The 24,713-nt window shown below is 37.4% G+C and overlaps 1 protein-coding gene across 1 annotated transcript in view; it reads left to right on the top strand.

Moving 5' to 3' along the window:
• The first annotated feature begins 9,080 nt into the window (after positions 1–9,080).
• Positions 9,081–24,713, top strand: part of LOC121327766 (serine/threonine-protein kinase 24) — a 35,486-nt gene continuing 19,853 nt past the window's right edge. The window contains exon 1 of the mRNA XM_041271955.1: positions 9,081–9,724. Coding sequence (XP_041127889.1) covers positions 9,683–9,724 — 42 coding nt within the window. The 5' untranslated portion in view covers positions 9,081–9,682. The remainder of the gene's footprint in view (positions 9,725–24,713) is intronic.

The following is a 24,713-nucleotide window of genomic DNA, read 5'->3' as shown; positions in this document are numbered from 1 at the left end:
GCCACATATAAAACGTACAAGCAGACTGCATCACACCCTTCGCTGTGCCTTTTCCATGCTTAAGACTGGAGTGAGATGTAATGCATGATAAGGAGGAAGAGCTTTTCCAAGAAATGTAGCAAAGGGGATTCATCAAGAATTGAAAACCTAAATCTCATCTTAGCAAAACACATTGGACATCGTCACAAGAAGTCAGGGTGTGGTGACAAAAAAGCAGATGAATGAAAGAAAGATGATTGGGAGAGAAACAATGTAGACATTTTGCAATCTATAGAAATAAAACTGACCTGAAAAAGCAAGAAGAAATCAGTACCCACAAGATGGCTGCAGCTTTAATAAAAGGTCCTGTGGGGCTGAGGCTCTTTTTATTCCTTCAACCTGACGCAACCTGGGTGCACTTCAATTTTAAAATGTTGTCACAGCTATTACAGTGGGTAAAACAATGAGAACAAGAGGCTTTCCTGACATATAATAAATCATTGGTTTTATTGTCAAGAATAAGACATCTCTGTATCTGCAAGTTATGGTGCAGTATTTGCTGGAATTTGTCTTCAGAAATCTCTTGCAACATAAAACTTTCAGGAATCAACTGAAAACAACTCTTGACAGTACATTAATACATACACGAAAGCAAATAAATAAGCAGGTTCCACGTGTCCTGAAATCGCATTGAACACACTGTTAATCAGGTTAGAAAGAATGCTAAGAGGGGATGTGGACTGTATCCATGGTAACCGTGCTGAAGTACTGGAATAAACACCAGGTATCTTGAATTGTGTTCAAATATCAGCATACTTGTATACACTGCACATTATTTATTTGCATTATTTATGTTTAAAGCACCATTGTTGTTTGGATCCATGGTCCATGTCGACCTAGCTTACCTGCATTTACAGTATAATCGTAAATCTCGAAAAACTACTCACTTCTACATCTTTTGTAGTCATTTTTGTATTACTTTAGTATAAATACATGTTAATTTGGATTCATATGTTGTTTTTTTCTGACTTTATGTGAACGAAAAGATACAAAAGCGCCCGTTTTCTCATTGGAAATAGTGATATTTTGAAATCTACCTGTCCTGGTCACAAAAGCAAAGTTTGTGGGGAATAATAGCCATTTTCTATACTTTTGAGGCATAAGCAATTAGGAAATAACACTTACTACCCAGGAACAAAAATTGTGTTACATAGTGTTATTATATTTTATGTTTTAAAAAAGAAAAAAATTGTGCTTAAACTAACCATTAAGGCCAATCAAGGGCAAATTTGTGCTGAAACAGCACAGTGAAAGTTACTGCCGCCGCTTTGCACACTGTTCAGGAGGTTACACAAAATGGATCTTTTTGTTTTGCGTGAATAAAGACAGACCAAATGTACAGCTTCATCTTCTAAAAAAAAATAAATAAATAAATAAATAAATAAAAATACTACTAGTGTCTGCCAAGTGTCTTTTTGACTGTCTGAACTCAGTGAATGCGTCAATGCAAGGCAAGCATGCAAATATCCTGCTCCTTGCTGGCAAAGTACCAGATTTTGGTAAAAGAAAAAAAAAAATGGACATTTGGGTCGCTCGACTGTCAGGTGGAAATTTCGACATGTTTCCTAAATTTTCAGATTTCATCCAGAATTGTGGCGGTAGTGTGTATTGCAGTGATCTGAAAGCCGTCATTGTTGAACATGTCACAGGCCTGAAACAACAGTTTGTCGACTACCTCCATGAAGATCACAGTTCCGTTGTCTGGGTTTGTGATCCGTTCGTCACTTCAGTTGTTTCAACCGATCTTTTCGGGAACATAGAACAACAGTTTATCGAGTGACAACAGACTGAAGCAACTTTTTGGCACCTGCTCTCACACACATTTCTCACTCTATTGCAAAGGAATTCCCACAGATTTCTACTGCTGCAGTGAACGTACTCCTGCCTTTTGCTTCCACGTACTTGTGAGAAGCTGGATTTTCAACTTGCAGCCTTGAAAAGTAAATACAGAAATCAACTCCAGGTTGAAGATGACTTAAGACTCTCTCTTTGGAACATTGAATCTCGCATTGACCTGCTGTGCAGTAGCAGGCAAGCTCAAATGCCCCACTGACTGACATGCACTACTAAATGTAACTTGAGATGTATTTTATTTAATTATTTATTGTTCTTACACTCCTGGGGCTGTATTCACAAAGCTGACTTAAGTCTAAGACCAAAAAAGCGATTAATTCGTTTTTGCTGACTTTGTTATGACCGAGTCTTAAGTCCGTTTCACAAAACAATTTTCTGGGCGGTCTTAACTTAGGCCAGAGTTTCTGTCCTCGCGCAACGTCTTCGTTGTCTTCCACTCGAGAGAAAGCTGTTGCCTGAGGGACAGATTGATAATTTAGCTTTTTCACTGGGACTTAAGAAAAATCATGATGTCATGTAAATATAAATAGTCAAATGTATAGATTTTTTAAACGTATGATTAAACTGACCTGTTGAATTATTTTACAGTGGTTAGTCTCTCATTGATTACTATTACTATAAGATATATATATATGCAAGCATTTTTAGAAACAGGATATAGTTTCTGGTAGTAATGGAGTAACCAGGCAGAGGGGAAAACGGGAAGAAACATTAGTAGGACACACGAAAAAGGGAACACAGGCTGTAGATTTGTTTTATAGCTGTGGAAACCTCGAAATACATTTTTGATAAAAAATAAAATAAAATAAAAAACCGCTATAGATAATAAAACTACAGCGGAGCTGGTATTACTTTGTATGTTTCTACCTCTGCTAATGAAGTCTTCATTCCTCTCAAGCCGTGCTTTTGGTGCTGCTCGTTATAAATTAAACGTACAGCCCTAAATATAGTTATAATGTTAATGGTATGATTTACATTGCAATAACATTTAATAATGTAATATAAAAAAATCACCCGCAACAAAGCTGGAATTGTGTGGGCAATTATCCATAAACTAATTAGTAAAGTACATTGTATTAATAAAGTACATTGGAGCTGACATTTTGGAAAGAGCTTTGAAACAGACTTTAAAGTTATAAGTGGAAAAAGTTGTCAGGGTGTTAACAAAGAAAATAAGTTACAGGTTATTACTTATTTAAAATAGGGGAGCTTTTGTAAACTGAAATCTCATACCTGTCAACTTTTGAAAATACAAAATTGAGGGGGTGCAGATGCCTCACGCACTGAATGAATGTCTCCCCTGGGACCTAAACGCTGCTAGTACAGACGGCGATTGCAGTAATCACACACGGGAGGGGGGGGGATTTCTGGGAGAAGGGTCCAAAATACGGGAGACTCCCAGTGAATACTGGAGAGTTAACAGGTCTGCATTTAAAAATTTGGAGCAACAGCTGCGGGGGCGAGTAAAGCTACAGTACTGTGCAAAAGTTTTAGGCAGGTGTGAAAAAATGCTGTAAAGTAAGAATGCTTTTAAAAAATAGACATGTTAATAGATTATATTTATCAATTAACAAAATGCAAAGTGAGTGAACAGAAGACAAATCTACATCAAATCCATATTGGTGTGACCACCCTTTGCCTTCAAAACAGCATCAATTCTTCTAGGTTCACTTGCACAAAGTCAGGGATTTTGTAGGCATATAGTCAGGTGTATGAATAAACAATTATACCAAACAGATGCTAATGATCATCAATTCAATATGTAGGTTGAAACACAATCATTAACTGAAACAGAAACAGCTGTGTAGGAGAAATAAAACTGGGTGAAGAACAGCCAAACTCAGCTAACAAGGTGAGGTTGCTGAAGACAGTTTACTGTCAAAAGTCACACACCATGGCAAGACTGAGCACAGCAACAAGACACAAGGTAGTTATACTGCATCAGCAAGGTCTCTCCCAGGCAGAAATTTCAAGGCAGACAGGGATTTCTAGTTGTGCTGTCCAAGCTCTTTTGAAGAAGCACAAAGAAACGGGCAACGTTGAGGACCGTAGACGCAGTAGTCGGCCAAGGAAACTTACTGCAGCAGACATGCTTCCCTTCCTTACTTCCCTTCACAATCGGAAGATGTCCAGCAATGCCATCAGCTCAGAATTGGCAGAAAACAGTGGGACCCTGGTACACCCATCTACTGTCCGGAGAAGTCTGGTCAGAAGTGTCCTTCTTGGAAGACTTGCAGCCAAAAAGCCATACCTCCGATGTAGAAACAAGGCCAAGTGACTCAACTATGCACAAAAACACAGGAACTGGGGTGCAGAAAAATGGCAGCAGGTGCTCTGGACTGATGAGTCAAAATTTGAAATATTTGGTTGTAGCAGAAGGCAGTTTGTTCGCCAAAGGGCTGGAGAGTCATACACGAATGAGTGTCTGCAGGCAACAGTGAAGCATGGTGGAGGTTCCTTGCAAGTTTGGGGCTCCATTTCTGCAAATGGAGTTGGGGATTTGGTCAGAATTAATGGTCTCCTCAATGTTGAGAAGTACAGGCAGATACTTATCCATCATGCAATACCACCAGGGAGGCATCTGATTGGCCCCAGATTTATTCTGCAGCATGACAACGACCCCAAACATACAGCGAAAGTCATTAAGAACTATCTTCAGCGTAAAGAAGAACAAGAAGTCCTGGAAGTGATGGTATGGCCCCCACAGAGCCCTGATCTCAACATCATCGAGTCTGTCTGGGATTACATGAAGAGAGAGAAGCAACTGAGGCTGCCTAAATCCACAGAAGAACTGTGATTAGTTCTCCAAGATGTTTGGGCCAACCTACCTGCCGAGTTCCTTCAAAAACTTTGTGCAAGTGTACCTAAAAGAATTGATGCTGTTTTGAAGGCAAAGGGTGGTCACACCAAATATGGATTTGATTTAGATTTTTCTTATGTTCACTCACTTTGCATTTAGTTAATTGATAAATATAATCTATTAACATGTCTATTTTTTAAAGCATTTTTTCACACCTGCCTAAAACTTTTGCACAGTACTGTATATTTTCCGGATCCCTGTTACTTACTCTTTAAAGTTATGGAGTCAAGTAAAGTCATAGCCAGGAAAGTGATAATTATTTATTAATAACATGTACTGAAGAAAAACAGTTTGGCAACAAAGCAGATGGATTCATGTGAAAAGCACTTGTAGCAGACTACAACAAAGGAAATAGCTACAGAGCAGTATGAAAGAAATATGGAATACCTAATGCAAGACCACAGCAATAATCAGAAGTACCACAGACACAATTCAGCTGAAACAGTTGATAGAAGTGGACAGCCAAAGAAAATGACTGGTACAGTATGTAGGAGAATCGTCTGGAAAGCTAAAAAAAAAAAAAAAATAGATACCCCAGTCACACCTGGAACGATAACGATAATGATAACTATAAGTCATTTATGGGGCGGTCACACCAGAATGAAAAAGGGCTCAGATATATTGTACAGCAAATGCCCACTTTTATGTCCAGCAAGATGAGTTACACAGTGGTGAGGAACATTAGTACTGTTGTATTTGATCAACAGAAGGCATAGGAGACAGACAAGTGTGGCTACACATGATTTCCATTACATGTGAGTAGTTGTTAAAACTTCTTGCTGACTTGAACCCCAGCCAGAATCTTTACATATCAACCACAGCCAGTTGCTGCTCCTTTATGTTGCTTCAGATAAGTTCTTCACTGTGCGACGCAACTCTTGCCCACTGAACCCAACATCTCTAAGAAACCGGGTTGTAGAGGGTGCCACAAATTCTCAACAACCCACCTCCACTGGGTAAACCCGGACTCTCCATCCTCACTGTTCTGCTTCAGCAGTTAGTTGAGCATATCAAAGTTTCTTCCTCTCATACGCCTCATCCACAGCATCCTCCCATGGCACTGTTAACTCTACCATATGAACAAGGCGTGCTGATCCAGACCACAAGACAATGTCTGGTCGAAGGTTAGTGGTGTTAATCTCGGGTGGAAAAATAAGCTGTTGACCAACATCTGCCAGCATCTTCCAGTTTCTAGCAACGAGGCTTGGTTTTAACATCTTTTCTTGGTGGTTGCTCTCCTGGACGGAGGAATATTGTCTTTTGTGTGTAATGCTTTGGTGGAACTGGTGGCAACTTATTGGTCATGTTACACTTGTTATTCAATGTTAAGTGACAGGGGATGACAGAGATCTATATTTGGCATGGTTAACTAGATAATCAGGGCCTCTGAGTACTGTAGTGAGACAGACTAAGCAGCCAGATCTATTATGAGCCATCTCCGTGGGTTAACTCAGTGGTAAACTCATGTTTGTTGTAACTGCTATATGTGCAGTGCAATTATATGTGATGTGTAAACTGTATCTCCCTTACCTGTTCATTTTGAATTATATTTGTTTGGGACTTTATTGCAAGTCTGATAGTGAAATTAAACTTTAAAAAGCAGCAGATTGGCGGGTGTTCGGCCTTCCTACAGTTTAAATTCTAAATCACAGTAAAACACTGCCAAATTATTTGGGTTCCTTAAAATCCAAGCGCTTCCAGGTGCTGACATAAAAATATAATATTTATTCTTAAACTGAAATATAATGGTGCTTTTTATTTAATCTCAGATTATGCTGGAGATTCAAAGTCAACTGCACTCCACATAATGGAAAAGACATATTCCAACAATTACAGATTGTATTTTTTTGTTTACCTTACCTCAGACATTACCAAATACCTATTGCACCACTTATTACATAGATTTATTACATGAATTTATAATGTCCCCATATTTAATGTAATTTCCCAAAATCTTTCATTAGAATTGGACTGTAGAAAGTGTTCTCTAAACATAGAAAAAGTTGAGCCTGACAGACCGGGAAACTGTACACTGTACAGCAGTATTGCTTTCACTCTCTTTGTTTATAGAAATGCTGAAACAATTTCAACCTTTTTTTTTTTATTATTTCAAAACCACTGTTTCATTACAGGTGTTGTTTCCTCTGTTTTGTTTTATATAAAGTACCATACTGTTGCCACACGGAACAATGTATAAGTAAAACAAAAGAATATAAACTGTACACTACATTTCCAATGTTTGTTTATTTTTTGCACTGAAATATGCAATTTATCACGCACATTTTTATAATTGTTATTTTTAAATAATGATTTACAATCATTACAAACAATTAGTGTATACACTGGTGACTGCTAAGGTCGGTGTAACATTCGAAGCGTAAACAGTCTGTCTACACTCACCATTGCATAACCTCATTAAATGAAGATGTCCCATGCAGCTGTTTAAACTAACGTTGTTTGGGTTACCACTGCACTTGTAAGACAGATGTTTTGTATTCTTAGATAAACAGATAACTGCTGTGGTACCCCTAGATCATTAAAATCTACAATACATGTTGAATGGTATTATTAAATGTTGAATATTAAACATGATTTAAAATGCAGCTGTACAATCACCTGTACACTGATCTGGATCAGCAGAATGCATTTTATACTACATTCATTCTGCCTGGTAAATCATTTAAAATTGAAACTGCATTCAAATCCATTGTAACAAATACACTGCTTTTTTAAAAATAATATAAATCTTCAATTGTTCAGACCAAATTCTGGGATAAAAACAGATTATTCTACACAAGATGTTTCTATCCCTTTCTTAATCTATATTGTTCCCATACAGTATCGAACTAATGAAAATGCACTCAGGGCACTGGGCATTCAAGCGCCTGGAGACCTGTCTAGATAAGCACAAGTAAATGTAAGTTGAATAAATGTTAACACATGGAATATCAAACTCAAAAAAAGCATAATATAAAAAAACGATTGTCCCTAATTGGGACAATGTAAAAAAATTCATTAAATATACATATACATACAAATAAAATTAATAAAGTACTTGTAGAAATATGACAACAACTTTCAAAACACACCTGAAACAAAAGCAGCCTTTTAGCAGGTAGTCTTTTCCACCTGCACACCGGAGCCGAGCCGAGCCGAGCCAGCCTGGTATGGCTCGGGTAGCTTGTTTTCTTGTTTCGAATGCTTAATTCCAGTTGTTGCTGGACATTTGTATCAGCGCAGAGAGTGACCAGTGCTTGCACCTCGTCAGCATGCCAAGCCTTTACTTTCCTCTGTTCTACAGACATCGATGTCACCTATTTTTTCTCACTTTTCCTTGGATTGACGCTTGATCGTGATGACGAAATGCAATAACCCCGCCCACCACCTGCTTCGGCCCCGAGCCATATGTTGCGAGGCTGGAGTTTCACGGTAGAGGTCGGATTGGGTCGGGTATCTTGCTAGTGCAAAACCACCAGAGCCGTGAGGGCCTGGAGCCCTCACGGATCGGGTGTGCAGGTGGAAAAGGGGTTTAATGTGTTATAACCCAGGATTTTCCTGACACAGTGCTATAATTTCAGTTCAGAGGTGATTATGATGTTATGATGTTATGATGTTCCTTATGAAATCACTTTTATATCAATTTGTTGTCTACACTCTTAAATGAACCCATCTGCTGTCTGGGATTTTATACACTTGCTAGGAGCCCAGTAAAGGCCAGTAAATATTTCTTCCAACTCCTAATAGCCGTTACCAGCTCATCAGCAATTGGTGGACTTTCCAGTGCAGGGATCAAGTCTGTTGTTTCAAATTTTTTACTTAACTTGTTGTATTAGTAACATATATTTTTATCAGTCTTGCTCAAAACAGCTAGCATAATTATGGATGCAAGCTCCTACACTAACAACAACAAATCATATCCTTATCTGAATCCTTATCTGCAAGATAATAGGTTGAACAAGTCCTTCTACCCATAGTTTATTGTGTATTTTTCTTTTTTAAATGATTGGTTCCATGGGTAGATGTTTTGCAGTGCAGTTTCAATGTGAAGTGCAAGTTGAATATACTCATCTTTATTATTATTATTATTATTATTATTATTATTATTATTATTATTTACTGACAATGTGTGATTTTTGTGTACAATATGTGCACTTCACATCTTTGCTTCCTTAAAATGTATATTTTGGCAAAACAAATACATATTGACACTTTCCATCCACAGAGGGCAGGTCTGTTGAGTTGCGGTTGAGCAACAGCCATAGGGCGGTCGAGGGAGCGAGCTAGTCGGGCTCCCCCTTCAGGTAGAGTCCTGTCACTGAGTCTTGATCCGCCCTGATGTCACAGTGACAGGACTAACAAGATGGCGGAGGGCACTGGAGCAAAGTGAGGAGGACAAGACAACAATATAATAATAACAGACCGACATTCGTTAGCATTGCGACTGTACTGAATCAGCCAGGCGCTGGGAAAAACTGATCAAGTGCACCCTGGCTTGTACAAGATAAATCAGCGGAAAATTGTAAACCTAACCAAGATAAAAGCCAGCGTTACTTGCGTAAAAAAATGTCAAGCAACCTCAAGCTATCAGCGCATACGTTTTTATTTTAAACTTACAGGACTGTGATCATTTAAACTGGTTTACGTTTGGTTTTATTTTTGCAGAGTTGAATGTTTCGATCAGAGCCCAAAAAAGTAAAGGAACCTTACACACTGTGCAACTGCAAGTGTAAACCAGATCTGGGCTGTTGAAGGCTGGGCACAATCTTGACTGATTTATCATTTAACTCTTGTGGGCATCTTGATTTCAGGAGGATCTGTTCCTGGAAATCGAGGAGAATAGGATATACCGAAAATAATTTTAAAGGAACGAGATTGGGAATTTGTATAGTCTGTTTTATTTTGTATTTGTAATTTAAATCGCCCGACGCCATGGCTCACTCCCCGGTGCAGTCAGGCTTGCCTGGGATGCAGGTAAGATATAATCACCTTTTATTTTTATACAGCAGTACATTTAAACAGAACTTATAATGATACGTATTGCAGAGTGGTGTACGTCAAATGACGAAGAGATATGACTTATGGTTTATATAATGCAGCAATACCTATATCAGATGGAATAAACAACTGTATCGTACTGGACTGTACTGAAATTAGAATGGTTTGCACACAAAAACCTTAAAACATACATTAAACTTTTGTCAACGTTTTTTTTTTTTTTGCGTTTTAAAAGCCGTTGCATTTTGGAAACTACTTGGATGTGGCAGTTTTCTGCGCAGTAACTAGTGTTAACTATATAAGGAAGTGCAGAGGCATTGAGGCCTGTGCTATTAAAGCGGTTTGTGCTTCTGTTTCTGGGGCTCTTAAGTAATCGAGATGCGCTTCGTGAGAGCAACCAAGCGAAACTCATTGTTATAGTGGACTGGGACATAACATTTAAATTACGTTTGTGTTCATTTTTACTAGTACTGTGTTTACACTCGGGGCACTGTGTGGGTGGTGACTTCATACCTATGCCCAAGTTTTCTAAGGTAAACCTGCTTTTGGATTAGACTTCACAGACTTAAGCCTAAAGTAAATAAAACAAATCAGGAGGCAGACGAATAACAAGACAATCATCACTTGATCACTGATGAATAACTTTCAATTCTGTAATATTTAGCAACACGTTCTGTAGGTAGCTGTTGACGTATTTCCTTAAGTAATTCAAGTTTTAGGTCTTGTTAGGGTGTGTCAAGCAATGGCTTGCTATTAGGAGGATAAGGTGTGCAGAAACAAATGTAGTGGGAAGTATTTCTATTTATTTTTTTTTTTTTTTTTTTAAGATGCCAGCTGCCGATTTGCACTGCATCGTCAGTGGAGTCTGTACACTGTACGATGTGCTCATACAGTATACCATACTTATTGATCAGTGGAAAATAAATGCTATGTCCTGGTTTTAAAAAAAAAAAAAAAAAGTGCAGATGACTGTACACTTAAGACTGTTTAAATACATTTTTCAAATCCCAGTGTTTAAACAAGATACTGAAGAATACTGATACTGTGTAGAACAACCAACATTGTGGTAAATTTGCGTATAAGACAATTCACAATGGTGTTGAAGGATGCCGCTTAACTTTGCAAGTGTCGCACCCACCTTAACATATCTTCTTTCCTTTGTGTTCGTTGCTGTTAACATGCACTCCAAAAAAAAAAAAAATTTGCAGGCCCCGTCTTCTCATCATTAAGTTTTGCACTAAAACGCACTCGATTGGCTATTGCTAGGTAACACTTTGCTTCTCTTAACTCAGGGGTTTTCAGCCTTTTTTTTTAAACTACCCCTTCTGTCGGGAAGTTTCAGCTAAACTACCCTTTACAATTTTCTGTGAATGGTACCACAGTTGCAATAAAAGGCAGAATAATCTGGTTAACACATTTCTTTTTTTCTCCCGTTTATTTTAAATATATAATTTTACACAACAGTCTGGCATTGACAATTTGCTGAGACAGAAAACCAAACGGTAGGCTTCATTCGTAAAACTTGGATGCAAAGAATTGAAATGTAGTACTTAGGAATCTTTCGCATTCTGTTGGGGAAAGTCTTTATAAATAGTACAAAACAGCCTATACTTTAAATGTTTATCACGTTACTATTTACTTATTTAGTTATTTTTACTATTTATTGTACGTGATTCTCGGACGCTATCTCTTTAAGCATTATAGAAACTCAGTACATTGCAGTAAGTAAACGTTTTTTTTTTTTGTTTTGGTTTTTGTTTGTTTTTTTTTTTTTTATAAAAGACAGTATTAAGGCTATCTAGGTGTTTTTTTTTTTTGTTTGTTTGTTTGTTTGTTTGTTTTTTTTTTTACAAACGGTGACTTTCGCTTTAGCTTTTAAAACTCTGCCCCATTCATTTTGGGGAGCCAGCACACCAAAGGTTACACACACATTACACAGGCACCGTAAAAGCCACCTACATGGTTCATGGCTTGTTTAAAAGTACAGACTCTGGGATTTCTGACGACCTATTCATTGTGTGTATACAGTACTCATAGCCAGAACCACAGTATCCTAAAATTAAGCCTCCCATCATGAGTTTACAGCAAAGGTTTCGTTTTGAGTCTATTGCTCTGTGATTGTAGCAGCTACTGAAATGGTGGTATTGTTGGAAAGCTTAGAAACTAAACTCCGACCCCCCCCCCCCAAAAAAAAAAATTTTTTTTTTTTTTATTTTTTTATTTTTTTAAACATATTCTTATCTCTACCACATAGTATGCCTGGTCGTGTTGGAACTTACATAATATGAAATGTTGTCACCTTTCATTTGATATGTTACATGCATGCAGTACAAACTGTCTGTCCAATAGTTAAACATACACAAATGAAAACAGTGAAAAATAGGCAGAAATATGGATGAGTGTAAAGTGTTAAAAAAAAGAAATGGAGTGCTGGTTAAAAAGAAAAGCACCTTTTTCCTCTGCTGCAGCAAAAACTTTGAGTGCTCCATCTCACAGTGATAACAACTGTTAGGTCTCCTAAAACAGCTCATTTTAAAGCAACACCAGTGTGAGTGGTGATGCAGTAAAATATATATAGTTTTTTTATATGCAAAAGTGCCTTTTCTTTTGCCATTCCCCCCTAAATTAGTAAATATGGGCTGGAGAGGAGGGCTATAGTGGAGAATTATTGTAGACTATTGTTACTGAAGGGGCCCGAAGCCACAGGCACCCTGGAGGTAACAATAGTCTTCCCGAGGGGCGTTTAATTGTCCACTATGAACTGAGTCTGCACTACATATTTAATATATGAATCGGTGAAGACAATACGTGGGGCAAGGTTGGATAGTAAGTATGACTTTATATATATATTTTTAAATATAGCTAGGTGATACAGCATACGTAAATAAATAACAGAAATTGTTTTTGAAGTTCATACTGCATAGTTATCAAAGGTTTTTTTTGGCGTACAGTTCTCTGCCTGGCTTGCTGACTGCTGCATAATCCAGTTAATATCCCGGCCGTCATATTTGTTTACATCAACTTGAATTTCAGAAAGTCAGAAAACAGTGACAGTGGTGTTTTAATCACCATTTTAGACTTTGGAGCATCTTTCTTTTGTACTATGTTTTGTAATTCATTTTGCTGTTTTTATATATATATATATATATATATATATATATATATATATATATATATATATATATATATATATATATATATATGTGTGTGTGTTAACACAAATCACAGAATCATCTAAGTCAGTTTTCGTCAAAAAGTCAGTATATATATATAATATATATATTATATATCCCGCGTTGCGTGTAACAAGGGGTACATTTTTGACCTTCCAAGTATCTAAACCAAGCTGCAAAGTCCTCATTACCGAAGTTTCGAACCTTCGATGGTACTAATTTTTGCATAATTTATTGGTGACGTCACCATAGCTACTTGTTTATATTTCATTGAAAATCCTATTATTTTACAGGGAATCCATATAAATGGAATAAAACATTCACATGTATGTAGTTTTAAAATAGGTTGTATAGAACAGTAACCATATTTTTATCATTTAAATAAAAAAATGTTTATTTACACAGAATTGAGCCGGCTATGTACAGAAAGCTTGCAGCAGCACCAACTGCAGCAGGCAAAACAAAGCTTTAATTAACAGTCACCGTTCCAAGCAGGTTATCAGTTACATTTTACTACTACTAAAAATAATAATAATATGAACTTACGCTTGTCAGGTGACCTCAGAGATTGGGTATGCCTCCATAATGATACGAGTCGCTTGCACAGTTTGTATTCAGCTTTTTTTTTTTTTTTTTTTTTGTTGTTGTCTGGCCATTTAACAAAACAATCCCAAACAGCAGAGTTTCAATACATCTTACACCTTGCGCTACAACGCTTTGCTGTCGAGATGGCGAATGAAGAAATTAAAGGTTTCCGTCTGGATAACACGAGCTGGAGTGGGGAGGGGTGGACGGTGCTCAGTTTTTTAAATTTAAAATTATTAATATTAAAGTATATTTTGTATGTTTCAAACATTCTACCATAGCATGTCTCTTACACTGTCTTGAACACTAGGTATTCAGTACATATTTTATTGAAGCAATACAGTCACTAGAGGTACAAGCCCACTGCTTTAGATACAATATCCTGCTCCATGCACGGCAGCTGCACCATGTGAAGTTGCTACTTGTATGATTGGTAGCGGATTTTAATAACAACGTTTGTTTACTTAGTATGCATTATACAAATGAAAAGATATAATTGTGAATATGAGTGACATTTAATGTGTCATTTATAGTATTCACACATTGTCAAACATTAGTCCCAGCACTCAGTTATTATATATTGTTTTACTGAACAGTTACCTGCAATTATTATTATTATTATTATTACACCAAGACTGAGAATTGACCATAGAAAATTACTTTGTTTGTGAGCTATAGAGTGAAAAGTGAAAGTATCATTTTTGTGTCCACTCCCCACTTTGCAAGCTGCAGATAATTGCAGGAAGCGTGATCTTTATTCTTGTAGGCCTAGTTAGTTCAATTATTTCTGAATTGCAAGAAATGCATCACTTTTTCTGATCTGATTTAGCAGTGAAACGGAGTACGTGACAGGCAGAATTTTCCAATCTTGCTGTATTTTTTTATTTTATTTCTTTTTTGTTTTTGTTTATAGAGGCTCTTTTTGTGTACTATGGTGTACCTCATCAGAAAAGAATTTGACAGGCCCGTGAAAAGTTTTAAATATACACACTCTGATAGCCTTTTCACACAGTCGAGTTATAACGGCTCGGAACCGGCACTGTTTGGCCTGTGAGAATTGCCTGTAGCATCCCAGAGCGGTCGGATTTCATGATGTCTCGGAACCATCTTAGCTGCATATGTGAAATGCTATGCCGGCACTGAAGCGCTATAGTGGGCATAGCTTGAAAGTGAACAACCCACGTATATACTGGACGCAGTTGGGTATTTTTGTGGCTGGTATTACATGCTTTCAATTTTTTTCAAATGCAGTGGCTGATCAAGAGCGAGTTAGTAATTGGAGTCTACATAAGTTAAGTAATTGTTAACTTTATGGGCTGATGAGGAGATGAATTCACAAATGAAAGGGACGGTGCGTGGTGATGTAATTTATGGGTGTTAATAATAATTGCCTTTGCCATGAAAACGATCTGTTGACTGACAAGTTTGAAAGTTGTACTCGCATCATCCGTTTGGCTGTGTGAAAGGGTTTTGTTAGTGTTATACCAGCATACAGTAGATTGGGTATTTTTAAATTTTCTTAACATCGTTCAGATGGCTCAGTAGCGGCATTTATGTGTGGAAGGGGCTTCAGAGAAATAACTGGGGCTTGCTGATGCTGCATTGCCTTCTATACTTTTGTGCACTGGAAAGAAAACAAGCATTAGAAGATCCTTTTCCTTAAGTAGAATATCATGAACTGACAAAAATGACATCTCTGTTGGCTATAGTACTTTTGCAGGAAGGCATGAGAATACTTCAAGCTACAGTGCCTATAGAAAGTTTATACCCCCTTTAAAATTTTTCACCTTTTGTTGCCTTATAGCCTGGAATTAAAATGCATTAAAATAGTTTTGTTTTTTTCATGTATTTACACATCCTACCCCACAACTTCCAAGTGAAAAAAAAATTCTATACATTTGTAGAAAATTAATTAAAAATAAAAACTGAAATCTATCCCCCTTGGAATAGCAATCCTAAATTAGCTCAGGTGTAACCAATAACCTTCAAAATCACACACCAAGTTAAGTGGCCTCAACCTGTGTTAAATCGTAGTGATTCACATGATTTCAGGATAAATTCAGCAGTCCCTGTAGGTTCCCTCTGCTGGGTAGTGCATTTCAAAGCAAACACTCAACCATGAGCACCAAGGCGCTTTCAGAAGAACTCCGGGACAAAGTTGTTGAAAGGCACAGGTGAGGGGATGGGTATAAAAAAATATCAAAGGCCTTGAATGTCCCTTCGAGCACAGTTAAGACGATTATTAAGGAGTAGAAAGTGTATGGCACAACCAAGAACCTGCTTATATCAGACCCGTCCTCCAGACTGGATGACGAGCAAGGAGGAGACTGATCAAAGAGGATACCAAGAGGCCAATGGCAACTTTGCAAGAGCTACAGGCTTTTATAGCCAAGACTGGTCAAAGTGTGCATGTGACAACAATATCCCAAGCACTCCACAAATCTGGCCTGTATGGTAGGGTGGCAAGATTGAAGCCATTCAATGAAAGCCCACCCTGAATCCCGTTTGTAAGCATGCAAAAAAAAAAAAAACACTCAGGAGATTCTGTAGCCATGTGGCAAAAAGTTTTGTGGTCTGACGAAACTAAAATGGAACTTTTTGGCCTAAATGCAGTGTTATGTTTGGCGCAAACCCAACACAGCGCATCACCCAAAGAACACCATCTCTACTGTGAAGCATGGTGGTGGCAGCATAATATTATGGGGATGTTTCTCATCGACAGGGACTGGGGCACTTGTCAGGATAGACAGGAAAATGAATGGAGCAATGTACAGAGAAGTCCTTGAGGAAAACCTGCTGCTCTTTGCAAGAAAGCTGAAACTGGGATGGAAGTTCACCTTTCAGCATGACAACAACCCAAAGCACACAGCCAAAGCTACACTGGAGTGGCTAAGGAACAAAAAGCTAAATGTCCTTGAGAGGCCCAGTCAGAGCCCTGACCTAAATCCAATCGAAAATGTGTGGCATGACTTGAAGATTGCTGTCCATCAGCGCTCCCCAAGGAACGTGACAGAGCTTGAACAGTTTTATAAAGAAGAATTTGTCAAATATTGCCAAATCCAAGTGTGCAAAGTTGGTAGAGACCTATCCCAACAGATTCACAGCTGTAATTGCTGTCAAAGGTGCTTCCACCAAGTATTAACTCGGGGGGAGGCATAGCCAATTATGATCTTTCAGTTTTGTATTTTTAATACATTTTTTTTTCTCAATAAACACTTTTTTTCCCCTTAACAGTGTGGATTATGGTGTGTTGATAAGTGGGGAAAAAAATCCTCATTTAAATGTATGAAACTTTGAGGCACTGACACAACGAAATGTGAAAAAAGTTTAAGGGGGTGTAGACTTTCTATATTGCTTAGCAACATGCTTTGTAAGCGTTCAGAAAATGTTGATCATTTTGATTGACCCCTAATATATAAGGAGAATACAGTCTAGATGTTTTTAAATTTGTTCTAAGTTTAAAATAAAAGGTAAAATGGAATTTGACCAGATTTGACATTCTAGCTGAGCTACCAGAGCTAGCAAAGCCAGAGCATGGCTAATCCTTGTGGAATGTAGTAACAAAGAAACAGAAGTGATTAAATATTGTTGCATAACGTCCCCTTTTTTCACATTTATTTTATTTGAAGTGTTTATTTAAGTTTGAAAGTAATGTTTACTTTATGAAAATGTGTCTATGGCCACTTATATTGCAGTGGTGTCTACAGTACTGTTTCTTATTTATCGGAACTACTCTGTGGCATTCTGTTTTGTAGTTAATTCACTTGGATAAAGTTAGACCTTCACCACCTGTGCTTACTTTGTCTTCATTGCAGTGTTAAAAATCATGGCCTTGATAACGTTTTGCAAACAAACAAATATTTGAATGCTTATCTGAATCATGAACTTATAGCCAAACATAAATTCCACGTTCAACCAAGCACTAGTATTTTGTTAACCCAATTTTGTACATTTTCAGGTGTGATTTCTTGATCTGTTTGTTGTTTTTTAGAGCATATGTTTTTTTTTTTTTTTAACTGTACCTTTCTTTGGGAGAGGCCAAGGCAGAGCAAGTTATTCACCAGTTATGTGGGTGTATTATATTGGGTGTTCCTGTAATTACATCACAGCAGTCTTAAAATGTTTTCTTTATTGAGGCTGTTCTGCCCAAGTTAATTTACAGAATCTGCTTCAACCCGAGGTACAGCAGACTTGAGTTACAGGGAAGTAAATGAGTGACTTGCCCAAATTCACAGTCAGGTTTTATTTATTTAGTCTTACCATGTCTCATGTAAAAATGCAAAACAAGTGTAGATAGAGTTTACCTAAAAACACAGCCCTGGTTTTGCTACTGTACTTGATTTCATTTAGTACCGTATATTTCTCCAATGATCTGAATTTAAATTGATGCCAGCAAAACTAATACATTGTTAAGCTATTCAAAAAGGTTTTTTGTTTGTTTTCTCCAAACATCTTCAGGCAAAATAGCAAAGGCATGAATAGTTACAGTAGACTTATGGTAAACAAAAAAAAATAAAATACAACACTGAGACTAAATGTAGCTAGACGTTAAACCCAGTGGCCAATACCAGTGTCCCACAGTGTTGAAGGTCTTTATTTAGTTCAGCACATAATTTCACTGCATGTTTAGACCTTGAAGTATTCACATCTTAATTAAAATGTTATGTACAGTACAGCAGTAAACCTGACACATGCTTCCTAGAATGGTTTGACAAGTTTCATACAGTACTGTGTGTGGGCCAAATACTTTGCTTGAAGTCAAGTGATATTTCCTGGAGCAGTCAAGCTTGGGGTCATCATCTTATGTGATTCTTCAGCTGGTTCTTTGGGATTTCCTTCAAGCCCCACTCAGCCAATCTGTACAGAGCAGTCCAAGTGTTCTAAAGATCAATGGCACTGATGATGTAATTTCTGTTAAGTAATGTAAGTGTTTCATTGGATGTATGCACACAGTATATGGGTGACAAGAAAAACTGCTTACAGAAACATCCAGTTGGAATCAACACTTACAGTATCTGGAAACCAGAAGGTTATCTACACACTAAAGAATTCAACGTAGAAGTCGGTTTTCATTTGAGCCGAAGTGTGCTACAGGATCAACTACTAGCTGCATGCGAGAAGAAAAAATTTCCATCTTATGCTGGCATAAGAGATGGATTCTCTGCACTGCTCTGTGGGACGAAGGTTATGATAACAAGTAGGGTTCATATGTCCTATGGTACTGTGTTTTGTAAGTGTTGGCATTATCAACAACTAATGAAGAATCTTTTAAAAAAATAAAAAAAAAAGTGAGGAGAAGAACTAAATGCCTATACATTCAAAATACAGGCGCCTAAAGGTTGCATTCAGTCACATTAAATGCAAATGCAGTGGACAGAAGTCTGTTGTTTTTTTTTTAATTTAGAGTGACCAATTTATTATTTTATTTTTTTATTTTCCCCCCAATTTGAAATGTCCAATGTCAGAGCCAATGTGACGTCCTCCTTGGGGTCCCAAGCAATGTTCGGTCTGTTTGCACAGCCTGGAGGTGAACTGGCGCCCCCTTAGCTGTAGGACTCATCCTGCGCTCCCAGGAGCAGTACTTTTACTGGGTGAGCCACTCAGGGACTTTGAGTCTTTTTTGCATGTAAGATATGTTTTTTAAAGGATTCAAGAACAGAAAAATAAATGTAAGGAGTACAGTTGGTGAAGGTACATTTCTAGGTTCCTACTGAAGCGTTTTGAAAAAAACAATTTTGCTCCCTGAGACTTTAGTGTCACACAATAGCCACTCGTTGTTTTTACCTGGTCGAACCTTTTGTGGTATTTGTGTTGCAACGTTGCAGACAAGAGGAGGTTCCTGATTGGTGGTCGTGCCTGACGTGGGAATGGGTTTGGGACTGAAAGGGAAACATTCCTAATGCTGCCATTGTCTTGACCAGAATTGTTTTTTTTTCTGGCTTTGAGCTAATTAAACAGACTAGTTCGCAGAGAGCTTTAGGAGGCTTTAGCGATTGTTTCGAAACTTCCAACTGTCAAAACTACAGCTGAATTCTGGGATTGGGCCCCCCATTTCAATTTTCTCATTCCATTGCCGTGTTGGAACCCTGGCTGACAGATTGACCAACATGTTACAAATAGTAGTCCTTCACCTCTGTGACCTCTTTTAAAATGAAATGTTTCTGTTCAGAGCTACATTTAGTGGTTCCATTTGTTACAATGTTTTCCCGACTGAGAATTACTCTATCTGCCAAATCCACAAACAACCCTTGAGTGGTCGCTTCACTGTGCCAAGTTAATGGTTTTTCAAACTGAGAAAACACACTTAGTGAATATTTACACTGAGGTGTTTGTTCTGAATAGGCTTTTCTGGGTGTGGTAGGAAAAACATGATAACCAAACTATTGGGATATTCTGATTAGTATGATTATGATTATGTTTTCCACATCCTCATACATTTTGAATTAGTAAGCACTTAATAGTTTGCCTACTGGATGTAGCCCAGTTAGGAAATCTCATTGACAGACAGATTTGGACAGGCACAGTCAGAGGACTTTGTTTTGCATACAGTATAGCCTGTGGAAGGGCTGGATTTGAAACCCAAATCTCTCCTCCTTCCTGTAACTATTCCACAATACCATCTTTCGTCTGAATAACCATATTCGGACAGCAGGATTAACACACGGACTAAGAGTTGCCATGCAGCACTGTCTCTCACTTACAGTGGAAATATGTGTCGCCCATTAAACCAGGGTGGTTTGTGCAGGTGCATGTTCCAGTTGGTTAAGCAAGTGTCCTGTGTCACACAACGTTCATTTGATAAAAAGGTAGCCACTTTCACAAGTTAAAGGTCATTCTGTGAGCCAAAGAACAACCCTAAAGGCCACCTCACACTAGACCGGCCCGATAACACGATGGATTTTGCTCGTCAGTGCTCAGTGCCGACCGAGCAAAATCCATTGATATCGTTTCGCGTCTGTTTCAGCCCCACACAAAACCGACACAGCGAAATCGACTCCGTGTCTTATCGGGTCTGTCTAGTGGTGTGGTGGTGTTAACGGAATACAGTATTCACAGTGTGTATGTACAATAGGATATTCTCACAGTCAATGTCTTTGCAAACAATAGAACTAAAAATTTGAAAGGTTTCTGCTTGCTCCAAGAAGGGAGATTTTATTTAAAAAAAAAAAAAAAAGTTTTAATATAGGAAAACTGTTATGTAGAATTGTCGAACAATAAATGAACCTTGGTGATGCACAGAGCATTCTTGTGATACAGTGTCTGATATGAGAAACAAATTACCTTGGTAACCCTTGTAGTATTGTGAAGAACATCTCAAATCGCTATCTGGGTCAAAGGATCAATAATAAATGTTTTTCAATATGGAGACAAATACAGATGTTGGTAGAATTCAACTTACTGGCTTACTGTACTATTCTGGTGGAATATAAAATGTTATTTTGGTTCGGTTTCAATCTCAAACTTTTAAGCTGCCAGAAATCTTGCCACTTTCTGTATCATTAAAGAAAAAACAAATCGGTTTCTGATATGGAGATGGAAAAATCAGTATCGAACCAAAAAAAGTCTAAGTGGGTGCAATACAACATTAACCAGTTAGGTACTCCAGGACAAGTCATTTGTAATGTTATAAGTACTTGGGTTAACCAGGGGCTCTTTCTGCCTTAAAAACAAACTGATGCACAATACTATACTGTACAGTACATTGTTACAGAAAGAATCTGGCCATAACAGACCATGGGGATTTCCATGCTTCACAGACCTGCAGTATCAGGCCTCACTTCCCCTTTTAATTCTTCCGTCTTAGCAGCCACAGCTCATGAGCTTGCTGTTGAAAGGAGAGCGGAGCAGTCATTTCTGAACAGATGCATTTCCTCAGTTCTTCCATTGTAATTAAAGAGTAGCACATTGTTGGCTTGCCCCTCTCTAATTTTAGGCAGCCCCAGCCCTATTTTGTGTCTAGTGAGCAGATTGGGTTCTCTCAACAGTGGTGGCAGTCCTGTCCTCTCAGGCTGAGAAAACAGTCCTCAGAGTGTAAAAAACAAACAGACTAAGTCGAGGGTGTTGTTACCAATACCAGACTAACACATAAGATCGCTTTTATGTATGTTTTATATAGTTTTTTCAAACAGTGTAATTCAAGCACTGCACTTTTTTCTGATAGGATGTCTGGTTATGAAGTTATAGTCCACTTGAAGTCAGAAAATTGGTCAGTTACTGAGTCACAAATTACAAATATGGTAATAAACAACTTAGTTAATTATTTAAATCAAGGGCTTGTTTTATTTAATTTGATTGTTGTCTGAATAGAAAGTCTTTGTTTTTTTTAAAATTTGGCAGGGATGTTTTTACACAAAATAGGCAAAAGTTGCATGGTACTTATTTAGCAAATTTTTACAGAGAACTAGTAAGATGTGTTTTTTTATCATTATTGGGGTTGTTTATTACAAGTAAGGCTTATCTGTGTTTTAGTAGTTCTGCTTAAAGTGAATCTTAAAAGCATTTCAGGTTCTTGTATGGATGTCCTCCAAAATCTAACAGTACCATTCACTTTGACCTGTGACCTGAAAAGGCAGTCTTATTGTGGCTATGTTACTTTTTGTTTTTCAAAAGATGAAGACCTAATGCTTTAGGGAGGGAAGTAAGACTCCTATTTCATAGCAGTTTCGCCCATTCCAGGTTTTACAACAAGCTTGATTGGTCACATTTTATAGGTAACAAGCTCAGGTGTGTCTCATTAGTAAAGTTGGGACAATTTACAATAACTCTAATATCGTCTCGAACAGAAGTCACAATAAAAAAAAGTGCATTATAAAAATTCTAATGCAATTATAGAGTTATCGGAAATGTACGATATTGTATTCATTATAACGATTTTAATGACCGTTGAATTCATTCAAGTAATTCCAAGTGTTCCAGCTGTTCTAGTAATATTGAATTAGTATGTCTTGTAGTGTATTAGAGCAGCCTCCACTTCCTCCCTAACGATGACCCAGTGGTTGGGAGGCTTTTGCGAGATTTAGTTGAGAAAAGCCGGTGAGTGAAAGCAGCAGTGGGCACTCTTTCAAAACAGCAAAAGAAACGCTTCAAATTCATTATCAATTTCGGTATTCCTGGAGTAAATGGAGGTACCCTATTGCCAAAATATGCTACACCAACAGAAAACAATTGTGGACTATTTTGAAAATAGCAGGTAGGCTATGTGTTGTTCTTGCAGCCATGTGTACACTGCAAACTATTCTATGTACATATTAAATGTATTTATTGGGTGCAGTTTACGTAAGGCACTTTATGATGTCGTAGTTAAATGCGGCAACTTGAATGGTTTTGTGTACTAAAGTACAAAAGAAAGTTTGCTAAATTCCTTTAGTTTCAAATCTTCAAATCTTGTATTTCCGAATTCAACAGTAATTTGTAACTTATTATTTACAGCAGAAAAATTGCACTGGTATTCATTTGATTTTACTATTTGTATACTGTATATAGAGCCCCCTGAAATCTGTTTGATTATTTTGAATTTTCTGATCGTTTTTTCCCTGATTTCTGATTTTTCGGTCTTAAAAATCTTTATTTTGTTAGTTAGTTTGTTTTTTTTATAACCACAAGTGTTTGAAACATTGACAGCAGTGATGAAGCTAGAAATGCATGAAAAAAAACTGTTTTAATTGAGTGCTTTCAGGATAAAAGGGTACAAATTGGCACAATGTAATAGAAACAAAATAGAACATTGTAAATTTAAAAAAAATCTATGCAGGCTTTTTTAGTAGTTTTTCTTTTCAACACAAGCTGAACTATAACATTTAAAAATAGATTTAACGTTTTAATTAATAATTAATGACAAACAATATAAATAACAGCCGAACTATTTAAATATTTATTCTAGTTTAATAAAAAGGCACTTAGTATTATCTTCCTGAGAATTTTGGAGAACAAATGCAACAACTAATTCTGCAGTAGTTATTACAGTACTATCTGCTCAGAATAACTTGGGTAGTCGTTTTCCCCCAAGTGATAACAGTAGCTAGCAAGTGAACAGCACAAGAGCCAGCTATCGTGTATAGTGGCTGAGAGGTGCAAAAATAGTTTTTTTTTCCTATGACGTGTGTTTCTTGAAGCCTCTTGTCCTACAAACACTGTGCTATTTCAATGTAATTTTGAAAATATATACATATATATTTTGTTTGTTTAACCTTGAGTGCCTAATTCCATTTTTTTTCTCTGAATTCCACTATTCCGTCCATGTTCTCCTCAATGCAATTTCATATGGCCCTATGTATATGGTATTATAGCAAAAAGGGAAATACATTTAAAATAAATTGTGCAGTATAAATGTGCATGTTATTTTATTTATTTATTTTTGTCCTCAGTTTAGAAATGGACTACTGTATTTTATATTTGTATAACCAGAAGAATCTAAATGAGCAAACACTTGAGCAATAGAGCCTGTCGATGAAGGCTGTACCGTGTGGTAGTTAACCGTGACTGGAGCTATGCTCCACGAGCCACAAAAATGTTCATACGATCGCATACTGTACATAATTGGAATAAAAATTACTTTATTAAAAAAATAACCTGTTTACTTGTCAGAGCTGCTTATGGTTTATCTGGACAGTGGATATCTGAATGGAGCAATATTACTGACTTGTCCGTGTCCCGATTTGCTGTTGAAAGGTGAGCTCCAGTCGAGCCGATCGTCTGACTTGGCAGTTGTGGGTACTATATTGGTTGTTTATGTCGGTGCAGAGTTCTGATTGGCTGGTTTTGGTGTGTGATAAAATACATTTGGACCAATTGTGTCTTTGTTTTAAGTGTTTTCTGTCCTGCAGATGTGAACTGAGCTTTCAATAAAGCAAGTCAAAATGAAGAAGCCATCACTTGTGCGGATTGATGTTAAGTCTGATTTACAATTGATGTGGTCTCATTCCAGCGGGCGTCTACTGTTGCTGATTTCAGCCGACTGTCTGAGATGATTGGCCTTGTCCTCGGCTGACGTCTGTTCAAAAGCTTCTCACGCACTGTCTGAATTTATATACAAATCCTTCTGTTCGTGTTTGGTTCATTCATTCTTTCATTCATTCATTCATTCATTCACAAGGGAGTGACTTACTAAGACAAGTTAAAACTTAACGGTGTCGTAGTAACATCGTAACTTTGTCCTGACTCACATGTCATATCATTCGGGACAGTACCGAGTCCACAGTTTACTCAAA

Source organism: Polyodon spathula, chromosome 15 (assembly GCF_017654505.1).
Source record: "Polyodon spathula isolate WHYD16114869_AA chromosome 15, ASM1765450v1, whole genome shotgun sequence".
Lineage (NCBI taxonomy): Eukaryota > Metazoa > Chordata > Actinopteri > Acipenseriformes > Polyodontidae > Polyodon > Polyodon spathula.
The sequence above is the reverse complement of the archived record's forward strand: the minus strand, read 5'-3'. Positions and strand labels throughout refer to the sequence as shown.